The following is a 12,640-nucleotide window of genomic DNA, read 5'->3' as shown; positions in this document are numbered from 1 at the left end:
AATATGCTTGCACAGTTGAACATATCCCCTCTCGTGATTCTGCCACTAACATGAGATGAACCATGAGAGAAACAAGCCTCAGTTAGTTCACTAGTCTGAGGATGAAGAAATACATGAAGCAGAGCTACTCATTTACTCACAGTCCTGCAGTAAGAAAAGTAGAATCACCCCAGCCTGAGTCAGAGTTGCCCAACAGAGCCCTGCCTAATCAGCTGAATCTCAGTTGGCCTCCAGATCTGCGAGAATAAGTGCTTAATAAATTCTGAATTTCTCATGCCACCGAGATTTTGTGGTTGTTATATATCATTGTGGCAATAATTAACTGATACATCTTGCTAGAAAGTAAATGCCTAGAAAGTGTTTGGCATAGAGAAGACATTCATAAAATGTTTATTGAATGAATGAATGAATAAAAGCCTTTTTTTAAAAAAAATTCCAATGCCCAGTCTGCATTCCTGATAAATTAAATCAGAATCTTTGATGACGAGGTTTGCCATTGATTTTTTTTTTAAATCTCCTTAGAGGATTCTAATACACAGCAAGGGAAGAAAGCCACAGTTCAAAGATTTAGATATTTTTGATAGAGGTTAGTGTATTGGTGAAACACACAAGATTTGGAATCAAACAGATGTTTCCAAGCCCGGATTCTACCACTTACTAACTATGTGACAAGCATGGAGTTAATATCTCTGAACCTCACATTCCTCAACTGTTAAATAGGGTTAGCAAGGGTACTTCCCTTATAAGGTTATTATGAGGATTAAGTGAGATAATGCACATAAAGTATTCAGTACACTACATGGTACACAGTAAGGGCTCAAAAATCCTAAACTATAGCTAATGTTGGCGTTGTTGTATCATTTAATATGGAGTAGAAATGTCTTTGAACTCAGACACTCCTTACTTAAATCCCATTTCCACTGCTTTGTAGCAATATGCTTGAGTAGATTACTCAAACTCTCTGAGACTACAGTAACCCATCTCTAAAATATGGTGATAATAATAACTACTTCATTAATTTCTTGTGAGGATTAAATAAGATGACATACATAAAACACTTATCACAGGACCAAGTGCAATATAAATAATGAATGTTAGAGAAAAAAATAAGATGGCATTTATTATAACTGACAGAAAGTAGTTACATTCCATTAAAATCTCCACATAACAATTTCATCGTCATGAGATGGAGTGTTCCCAGCACAGCATTATATTCCCACATCCCGGGCTCTTTTCTCAATAACTAGGAATATCATGTCCTCTAAAAAATAGAAACAATCCTCCAGTTACAAATTACTCCAGTAAGCACTCCTGCCTTCAGGCAATGAAGCTGGAGGAGTGCACGGCCACTTACTCTCTTCCTGGGCAATCTCAGCCATGCGCATTATTTCAGTCATCCTTGCAACTCCTAATTGTTTATCCTAGTCTAGCCCTCTCCTCTGAGATCCAGATTTATCTTCTAAAGGCTTACTCAACATCTTCACTTGGATGTTGGCATCCTCTTCTTCTTGCCTCCTTTGGTAGCTATTGCTTGGTTTCTCCAGCATTCTTTCACTGATCTTTGATCTGATAAGAGATCCCATCCCTCTTAGTGGAATAATCAGATTCTCTGTGACTGAATTTTTAAATCTGAGTGGAGACTCTAGGGACTGAGGTTCTGCTACCCAAATGCCTTCAGCTTCCTTAGTTCCTGACCTCCTTGACGTCTTGTTATACAACACTCCATTTGGTTTTGAGCAACTCTAGTGTCCTTTCAAAAATCCCAATTTTTGCTTAAGTTACGCAGAATCAATTTCTGTTGCCTGAACTAAGAACTCTGACGCAGAAATTACACCAGAGAGTGAGTTAGAGTCAACAGACCTTTGGGGAATTATGAGGGCATTTTATAACTGATTATTAGACCAAGTTAGAATAAAAGGCTGTGAGATGGCCCAAATTCCAGGATGGGAAAGTAGTGTCCATTGTAACAGGATCTCCACTAGAACATATGGAATCTTTCTGCAAAGTACTAAAAGGTGCCTTCTCCAAGAAAACAAATCAAAGTAAGATGTCTCCTCTGGGCAATTGAATTAAAATTGGTAAAGTGAAGCTTCTTCCTCTCAGCTAGGGCAGCACCGAGCCAGGGAACACAAGTTAGAGAGCAGAGTATAAGCTAATTTCAGTCCCCTTCACACCCTTGGCTGTGTGCCTTTTCAGTCAACAAACTGCACAACTTTTCATGGTGACTCCACATGGTGTGCATGCTGCTGAAAACAAGGGAGAGCAACGTTACAAATTTAAATATCAAATTTCACCTCCACTCATCTATATTGTACTTTTTTTATTGAGATATAATTCACATATCATAAAATTCACCCTTTTAAAGCGTACAATTCAATGCTTTGTGGTATATTCACGAACTTTTGCAAGCATCACTACTATCTAATTCCAGAACATGTTCATCATCCCAAAAAGGAATGCTGTACCCATTAAACAGACACCCCCCACTCTTCACTCTCCCAGCCCCTGGCAACTACAATTCTACTTTCTGTCTCTAAGGATTTGCCTATCCTAGACATTTCATAGAAATGGAATTATACAATACGTGGCCTTTTGTGTTTGGCTTCTTTCATTTAGCATGATATTTTCAAGATTCATTCATGTTGTAGCATGTATCAGTAATTCATTCCTTTTTATGACTGAATAATAATAATCTACTTCACACTCGCTAGGATGGTTATAATTTTAAAAAATGGAAAATGGAAAAAAATGTGAAATAACTGGAACCCTCATACATTGCTGGTGGGAATATAAAATGGCACAGCCACTGAGGAAAAGTTTGACAGTTCCTCAATAAGTTAAACACAGAATTACCATATGACCCCATAATTCTACTCCTAAGTATATATCCAAAAGAATTGAAAATAGGTATTTAAACAAAAATTTGTACAAGAATATACACAGCAGCACTAGACACAATAGCAGAAAGGTGGAAACAAACACAATGTCCATCAACGGATAAACAAAATGTGGTATATACTTACAATGGAATATTATGCATCCATAATAAGGAACAAAGCACTGATATGTGCTATAACATGGATGAAACTTGAAAATATTATGCCCAGTGAAAGAATACAGACACAAAAGGCCACATATTGCATGATTCCATTTATATGAAATGTACAGAATAGGCAAATCCACAGAGACAGAGAGTAGATTAGCAGTTGCCCAGGGATCGGGCAAATGCGGAACGGTAGTGACTGCTAATGGTTACGAGATTTCTGTTTGGGGTGTTGGAAATATTCTGAAATTAGATAGTGACGGTTGCACAGCATTGTGAATATACTAGAAATCACTAAATTGCACATGTTAAAAGGGTGGATTTTACAGTATGTGAATAAAATCAATCAATATTAAATAAAATCAATAAACTAAACTTATTGTGCTAATTATTTTGCAATATATACATATATCAAGTTAATATGTTGTACACCTAAAACTAATATAATGTGGCATGTCAATTTTAAAAGTAGAAAAAGAAAGAATCGATTGTAAAAGTAGAAAAAATCAATAAAAAATGCAATTATAAAAGAAAATGGGAAAGTGGAAACAACCCAAACGTCCACTGATTAATGGATAAACAAAATGTGGGATACACACACAGCGGAATAATATTCAGCCTTTACAAGGAAGAAAATTCTGAAACATGCCAAATGAATGAACCTTGGAGACAGTACATTAAGTGAAATAAGCCAGACACAAAAGAACAAATATTATATGATTGCACTTACATGAGGTACCTAGAATAGCCAAATTCAGAGAGAGTAGAACAGTGTTTACCAGCGGCTGAGGGGAGAGGGTAATCAGGAGTTATTCTTTAATGGGTACAGAGTTTCAGTTTGGGAAGATGAAAAAGTTCTGGAGACGGATAGTGATGATGGTTGCATAACAATGTGAATGTACTTAACGCTACTGAACTGTACACTTAACAGTAACTAAAGTGATAAGTTTTATGTTATGTATATTTTACCACAATGAAAAAAAAAAGAAAATGAGCAAAATATTTGAACAGATCTTTCACAAAAGAAGACAGACAAATGGCCAATAGCACATCAAAAGATGCTTAACATCATTAGTCATTAGGGAAATGCAAATAAAAACTGCAATGAGGTATCACTTCACACCCACCAGAATAGTTAATATTCAAAAGACTGACAATACCAACTGTTCGTAAGGATGTTGGTGGGAGAGTGAAATGGTAAAGATATGGCAGTTTTATATAAAACAAACATATACCTATCCTATGACCCAGCAATTCCATTCCTAGGTATTTACCCAAGAAAAATGAAAATATATGTTCACAAAAAGAATAATACAAGAATGGCTATAGCAGTTTTATTCACAATAACCCAAACTAGAAACAGCCCAGGTATCCATGAACACAAGAGCGTATAAGCAAACTGTGATATAATCCATACAATGGAGTGTTACTCAGCAATAAAAAAGACTGAAGTACTGATATGGCAACAATGTGGATGACTCATTATGTACAGAGAGAAGCTTTACACAAAAGAGTACATATTGTGTAATTCCACTTAAATGAAATTCCAGAATGTGCAAAACCAATCTATGACAATAAATCAGAACAGTGACTACTTCTGGTGGGGAAGCAGAGGTGGGGATTAACTGCCAAGGCGGGACTCTCTGGTATATATGTACAATGGAATATTAGTCAGCCATAAAAGAGAATGGAATCTTGCCATCTCTGACAACATGGATGAACCTTGAATGCATCATGAGAGAAGTCAGAGACTGAAAGACAAATACTGCATGATCTCACTTATATGTGGAATCAAAAAAAAAAAAAAAGAAGCTCATAGATACAGAGAACAGATTAGTAGTTGCCAGAGGTGGGGGTGGGGGGCAGGGTGAGGGTGGGCGAAATGGGTGAAGGTGGTCAAAAGGTACAAATTTCCAGTTATAAAATAAACAAGTCGTGGGGATGTAATGTACAGCATGGTGACTATTGTTAACAATACTGCATTGCATGTTTGAAAGTTGCTAAGAGAGTAGATCTTAAAAGTTCTCATCACAAGAAAAAAAAAAACCTCTGTAATTATTTATGGTGACAGATGTTAACTAGACTTATTGCAGTGATCATTTTGCAACATGTACAAATATTGAATCATTGTGTTGTACACCTGAAACTAATACAATGTCATATGTCAACTACGCCTTAATAAAAAATTAATAATTATTGAAATAGAAAGCAAACAATAATAAAACAATAGAGTAGATCAATAAAAGAAAATGATAGTTCTTTGAAAAAAACAATAAAATGGACAAATTTTTGGCAAGTATGATTTCAAAAATAAAGGCACAAATTAACATAAAAATGAAAGGGAAACAAACTACAGAAACAGAAGAGATTAAAAAATTATCAGAAAGTACTATATATAACTTTTATACTAATAATTTCAAAAATCTTGGTGAAGTGGATAATTTCCAAGAAAATAACCAAAATTGGCCTAAGAAATGGAAAATTTAAACAGACCAGTTAATCATAGAAGAATGTGAAATGATAATAATCTTCCTCAAAAGTCTCCAGCCCCAAAAAGTTTTGTGGCAGAGTGTGACCAAACTGTATAAGGAACAGATTAATCAAACTTTATATAAAATTTTCCATAACAAAACAAAAGAAGGAAATGACACCACACAGCTATAAGGCTAGTATAATCTTGATACCAAAACTGACAAGTAAAGACAAATAAATTATAGACCCATCTCACCTATGAACCTAGATATAAAAACGCATAACCTTAATACCAAAATTGGACAAGCACAAGAAAACTATAGCCCATCATTTTTCACAGGGGTGCTAAGGGGATTTTTCATGGAACAATTCTTCACTTAGCATCCCTGATCCCCATCTACTAAACGCCAGTAGGACTCACCCCACACACACTCAATAAACTGACAAACAAAAGCACCTCCGGACATTTCCAAACGCCCCCTAGAGGAGGGGATCAGCTCCAAGCCGAGGACCAATGCTACAGGCAGCCTCACTTATGAACATAGATACAAAACTGCTAAATAAAACATTAATCCCTCAAATCTTGCAGTACATTAAAAAGATACATCATGCCCTGAAAGGTTAATCCTAGGAATGCAGGGAACCTTTAACATTGACAGATCTGTCAGTGTGGAACAGGGCACCAACCCCTTACTTGGAAAATTGGCAATTACAGGGAAAGAGTTAAGCATTTATCCTGTCTTTCCTATAGGAACTGTATTTTAGGCTTAACAAATAGTCCTAGTAGATGAGGGACAGTTCTTCACACAGAAGTATGCTAGCTAATAAATGCTGAAAGAATGACAGAATTAGAAAATCACTAGTTTGAAACCCTTAAGGAAATAATTGATTCAGACGTTGTCAAATGGATGGTAAGGCCATTAGGTGAAACTATGATGGAGAACCTTACAATGAAAGGATTAGACTATGCCCAGTTCAATCCACTTTTAGTATCACTAAAAGTGAGATAAGCAAACATTATGTAAAAGGAAGTACATAGTATCAACCATGAAATAGTCTTTCCAAATAATAATAAAGAACCTGAATCTGATCAAGTATTTAGATCTAGCTTCCAGTCTACAGGGAATATAGGCAATACGGAAATAAGTAAAACAGCACATCAAGGAAGTAATCAGCCAAATCCCGAACGAGGGAGAGTCTACAGGACAAACGCCAAGCTTCTTCAACAAGTCGATGCCATGAAACAAAAGGGAGGAGATGATGTTCTGTTTTAGCTTTTTAAAAACTTAAAAGTAACTTAAGAGATATAACCTAATACAACAGTTGACTTTGGTTGGATCCTGATTGGAACAAACCCCATGGTAAAAACATTTTTTAGACAATTGGAAAAATCTGAATATGCGCTGGGCATTAGTGTGATAATGGCATTATGATTATACGAAAAGATGTCCTTTTTGCTATAATTTTTTGTGATGCATACTGAAATATTTAGGAGTGAAATCATATGACATTCACAATCAACCTAAAATACCCCAGCACAAAAGAAGGGAGGGGGATAGCTGAAACAAGTATGGCAAAATGTTGATGGCTATTGAAGCGGAGTGATGGGTACACGAGGGTTTATTGCGCTCTCTACTGTCGTTTATGTTTGGAAATTTTCATAACAGAAAAATTTTTAAAGCTATCAACACAATTCAATGGATTAACAATTTAAAAGGGAAAAAACTATATGTTCCAACCTGTAGATGAAAAAGCAATTGATAAAATTTCATATCTACTCTTGCTTTTCAAAAGCCTCAGAAAACTAGGAATTAAAGAAAACATTTAACTTAATAAAGGACAACTGGCAGAAACCCAGAGTAAACATCATACTTGATAAAATTTTAGAAGAATTCCCCTTAAAGGGAGGGATAAGATAACAATGTCTGATATCATTGCTACTATTAAATCTTATACTGGAGATCTTAGCCAATGCATTCAGACAAGAAAAACACACGTGGTATACAGGTGGAAGACAAAGAGACAAAGCTATCAATATTTGCACATAACCTATTTACCTCCCAAGAAAATCCAATAGAATCAATGAACAAACTATTAAAAAGAAAAGAATTCAGTAAAGTTGTTGGACAAAAAATTCCATACAAAAACCAACAGCTTTCACATACATCCAAAATAATTATAAAATGAAAGAAAAATCCTATTAATAGTAGCACCAAAAGCTATACAGTATCTAGAAATAAGCCAAACAGGATATGTTCAAGACATTTATGGTGAAAATTATGAAACATTACCAAAGGACTTAAAAACTTGAATAGAGAGCCATACCACGTTTATTCATATAAAAGACAACTCATTAATGTAAAGATGGCAATTTTCCCCAGTTAAATCTGTAAACTCAATGCAATGCCAACAGAAATGCCAATAAGATTCTATATGGGTATGACAATCTGATTCTAAAATCCGTGTAAAAAAGTAAATATGCAAGAATAACATAAAATTGCAGGAAAAAAAGAAGACTCTTTCCACGACAGATATCAAACATATTACAAAACTATAGAAATTAAAAGTGTGGTATGAATGCAAATATAAAGAAATGGCTCAGTAGAACCAAATAAAAAATCATCAAACAAACCTAAGCATGCATAAGAATCTAGTATAGACTAAAAGTAGCACTTAGAAGTCAATAGAGAAAGTAAAGAGGGAAGGATGTACAAGGATATACAGTGCAGCACGTTTTATATTAGCATAAACTTGGAAATAACTATGTCAATGGGGAAATGGCTACACAAATTATAGCCTATCTATTCTGTATAATACTCTTCAACAATGAAAAAGAACGAGTTAGACTTAAATGTACTAACATGAAAAGTTCTCAGACATAATGTTGTAAGAGCAGCAAGCAGCAGAACAATGCATATATAAGCATGATACAATTTATATTTTTTAATAATACTAAATAATACCATATATTCTCCGTGTGTGTGAGAGAGAGAGACAGAGAGAGAAATGTTTGCAAACGAAAAGGTCTGGGAGAAGTTATGTCAAACAGTGAGTAGGGAAGGGGAGAGGCAGAGAGGAAATCAATGATGACCAAAGGAGGTTTTAGCCTTCCCTGTAACATTCCAATCCTTCAAAAGAAAAATGTATTCACGTGTCATTTGTGTAGTTAAGTCAACAAATAAGAAACTTAAAAGCTGCATCACAATATCAATGAGTCCAGTTATGGAAAAAATTCTATGTGTATAAGTACTTATTTTTCATATAAATGCACGGAAGAGGGACTGTAAGGACACTCACTAAACTGTTGACAGTTACTTTTTTATTGTTTTGCCTTTTCTCTATTTTTGGTGGGACGGCAAGTAAGGAGCGAGCAAGAAAGGCAGTTTCAGGATTTACTCTCTCTATACCTTTGTATTGTTTCAATCTTTTACCATGAAAATATATATTACTGAGTAATTAAAAAATGAAGACACGGGAAAAGTCAAAGACATAATGTTAAGTAGAAAAAGCTAGTTGCTATATTATATATATAATATATTATATCCATATATAATAATGTATGCATCTATCGTATTATATATATGTGTGGACAGATATACATATTCTAATACACATACAAAAATACAAACTGGACTTTCACAATTTATATACTTCTGTGTTGTTTTTTTACAAGGAGCATATAGTTATGCATTACTTAAGAAATACTGTGGCAAACATTTCGCAATATATACATATATTAAATCATCATGCTGTACATCTTAAACTTACACAATGTTATATACCAGTTACATCTCAATAAAACTGGGACAAAAAGAAATAAGTACACAAATACAGAGAAATCTGATCATGTCAGTCACCTAATCAAAACTCTTTAATAGGAATATTTCCATTGCTCCTAGGACAAAGCCCAAAATAAATAAGGGGGCCTGCCATCCAGCCTCAGCTCACAATACTCTCCCCTTTGCTCAATATGCTCTAGTCGCAGGAGATGCCTTCCACTTCCTCAAGTCCCCATACATCATCTAACTTCAGGTCTCCGCACATGCTGTTCCCTCTACCTGGAAGATTTCTTCAACCCACCTCTCATCCACCTCCATTTACCCCAACTAATCCTTCAGTTCTCACCACTTCTTCAGGGACGCCTTCCCTGACATTCCAGAAACGTCAGTTCCTCTTGTGACAAGCACTTATAGAACCCTTATCTTTCCTTCATAGCTCTCGTCACAGTTTGCAGTTTTCTAATTACAGGTGGGATTATTCATACCTGTTATCACTCCTACCAGACTGACTGTAAGCTTCATGAGAGAACGAATCTTGTCTGTCATGTTCTATCGTGACATCTAGTAAGAGCTCAGTAAATATCTGCAAAATAAAGGACTGCTCCCTGTTAACCAGGGTGGACCTTGCCTTTGGTACTAACTCCATTTTCCTCTTCATGCCAAGCCCTGCCATTATATAAGCAACCTCAATGACTATGGGTGACTCACCCAACACTAGCCTCACTGTACCTTGACCTCCTGGACTTCTACAATCTCTGAGCACATTCCACTTCACATGCCATTTCTAGCCATCCGTGTTCTGGACCACCTGATAAACATGGAGCTGCTTACCTTCAGAATTCCTGAACTTCGCTATCCCAATCTCTGGCTACAACCTCCTACCCCTATTACTTCTTGCTTCTCGGAACACCCACTCCTCATTCTCATCAAGAGCTCCCATCCTTCAACTTCTTCCATTCTCCAGCTCATTACCACCTCATTGCTTTACTCCCTATCCCGTCTACACATCACTTCAGCCACTCTCTTGTTAGCAGTCTCACTGCCCTTACCATTTTTAATCTACCATTTACTGAGTGGTTACTATGGGCCACTCTACATGCATTCTTTCTGTAACTTCTCACTACACCTGTATGAGGTAGAGACCATCATTACCCACTTTTACAGACAAGCAAAAAGGATTCTTAAAAAGGTCAAGTTAACTCATCCAAGGTCACACAACTAGAAAGTGGTGGAGCAGGGTGGAGTTGGGATCTGAACCAGGATCTGACACCAAGGCCTGTGCTTCAAACCAGGTTACTTTGTCCTTCAGAGGAAAAGATAACCGACGGCAACATGGAGAATGAATGGGAGGGGAGCAGGCAAGTGCAAGGCTTGGAGACCAAGGCAGCAATGCTGGTGAGAGGTGATGGTGGATGAATAATTAGCTACCTCAACTTCGTAAAAAACTCAAACTAAAGTCCCACCTACTTTAGGGGGGTGACTTTACAGGATGAACTTGGTGGGCTTTGGCTGAGGACAGCACAACTAGATGTGCCTAGATGAGACCAAAAAGAAATCAGCAGTTTAATACATTCTTTTAGAATGAAATTTTTGCTTTAACTTCTCTGAAAAAATATATATATTTCTAAGTATGCTGTCACTAATCAAATGCTTCAGTGTGCTGGGAATTTATTATGGTCTTATTTACACTTCCAACAACCTGTGAGCTACCATCCCATTTTAGAAATGGGGAAAGTGAGGCACAGGAAGATCAGGAAAATAGCTTCGGGTCAAGCAGTTAACGGTAAAGACGGCATCAGAACCCACGTCTGCTGGTATTCTTCTAGTCACTTACCCAACAAAGTGCCAACCTTAGAGTCACACTCCCCATGCCACACACAGGCTGGTGAGACCCTTGGGGGGCGGGAATCAGCTCGAACAAGAACAAGCTACTAACGCCCGCGCTGGAAGCTTAGCGAAGCGCTGACCAGCACATCTGAGGCTGGTGACTCAGCTGCCGCTGCCGGAGGGGCCTTGCTGCAACGCACGGCGCCCCTGCCTTACCGGGAAGGTCAGGAGACCCCTGGAAGGCACACCAAGCCCAGGACGGGCCCACGGGAAGAGGAGGCGACAGCTCGGTCACCTGTTCCATTTCTCCACTCACAGAATCAAAAGACAGAACGGCAAGTACAAAGTAACCTCTCTGGGTTTTCTCCCCACTTCAAGCCAGGACCTGGGGTCTACGGAGCCACCAATCCTCTAGGATTACACGCAAACCGCGTGGTTTTTTTTTCTTTTTAGTAGACGGTCAATAGTTTTTGTCAGATTTTTAAAGCGATCATGTCCACCCTCCCCATCACACCTCAAAAAAAAAGTTAACAATCCTGACTTTGAGCTCTGTCACCCGAGCTGACATCTTTACCTCAGTCCGCACGCACGCAGCCACAGGCCCACCCCCGGCTTCTGTCAGCGTTCCTCTCCGTCCTCCCCTCCCCCCAAAGCACGCCTACACGCACGCACCCCCCACGCACGCACCCCCCACGCACGCACCCCGCATGCACGCACCCCACCCACCCCACGCACACGCTACGATTCCCTAGACAGCCCTCCACGCACACCCTCAGAAATCGCCCCACGCACGCGTCTGCCCCGCCGGCCCGGCACACGCGCACGCGCGCCTCCCCACCTACGCACCTCTGTGCGGCCATCCGCACACACGCATCCTTGGGGCCTCTCCGCTTTCCTCTTCCCAGGGCCCTGCCTCGCCCTCCTGCTTCGCTGGCAGCGAGGTCCCTCCCCAGCGCGCGGAGCTCGCCCCGCCCGGGCCGCCTGAGTGGGCGGCCACTTCCCTGCTCACATCCCAGGAGACACCGGGCGGGGTGTGGCACCTCCTACGCTCGGCCGCCACGACTCAGACGACAGGGAAGGCACCGCTCAGCCTAAGGGACCTCCTTGATTTCCTGTCCCTCCGAATAGGAGCGGGGGAGACGTTTCTCATCCTCGCTGGGAAAAGTGCTCACCTGGTTCCCAAAGCCAGTTTGCCCTTCCTGTACTTCCTGCAAGAGGGAAGGGATTGGAGAGACAGCCAAGGTCTCTGGGGCGGGAAAGGGGAAATGACTCAGAGAGGAGGCGGCTCAGAGGGAGGGGCCGGCCTGGAAAGGGGGCCATTGGGGAGCAGGAGGGAAAGGAGAGGAAAAAAGATGATGGGAAAACCGTGGCAGGGGGCAAGGAGGTTGAGAGTGTCCGGTGCAGTCCTAGGAATACTGCCTGGTCAACTTCGAATCCGGGAGCCGCTGGACTGGGTCATTTCCTTGGTGCTGGGCCTTAAAGTCGTTTAGCCTGTGCCAAAGGCGGTCATGGCTAAGAC

General features: G+C 39.2%; 1 protein-coding gene across 4 annotated transcripts in view; it reads right to left on the bottom strand.

The window, feature by feature from the left end:
• The window catches only part of LOC103564692 (NACHT, LRR and PYD domains-containing protein 12-like), a 39,571-nt gene extending 27,254 nt beyond the window's left edge, over window positions 1-12,317 (bottom strand). The window contains exon 1 of one of the 4 annotated variants that reach the window (XM_008540584.2): window positions 11,968-12,317. In XM_008540584.2, the coding sequence (XP_008538806.2) occupies window positions 11,968-11,981 (14 nt within the window). In that variant the 5' untranslated portion in view covers window positions 11,982-12,317. Of the gene's footprint in view, window positions 1-11,695; window positions 11,894-11,967 lie in introns of those variants that run through there. The other 3 variants (XM_070603815.1, XM_070603814.1, XM_070603813.1) reach the window with 3 other exon arrangements.
• Between the last annotated feature and the right edge of the window lie 323 nt (window positions 12,318-12,640).

The sequence above is a fragment of the Equus przewalskii genome, chromosome X (assembly GCF_037783145.1).
Source record: "Equus przewalskii isolate Varuska chromosome X, EquPr2, whole genome shotgun sequence".
Classification (NCBI taxonomy): domain Eukaryota; kingdom Metazoa; phylum Chordata; class Mammalia; order Perissodactyla; family Equidae; genus Equus; species Equus przewalskii.
This window is presented reverse-complemented; position numbering and strand designations above follow the sequence as displayed.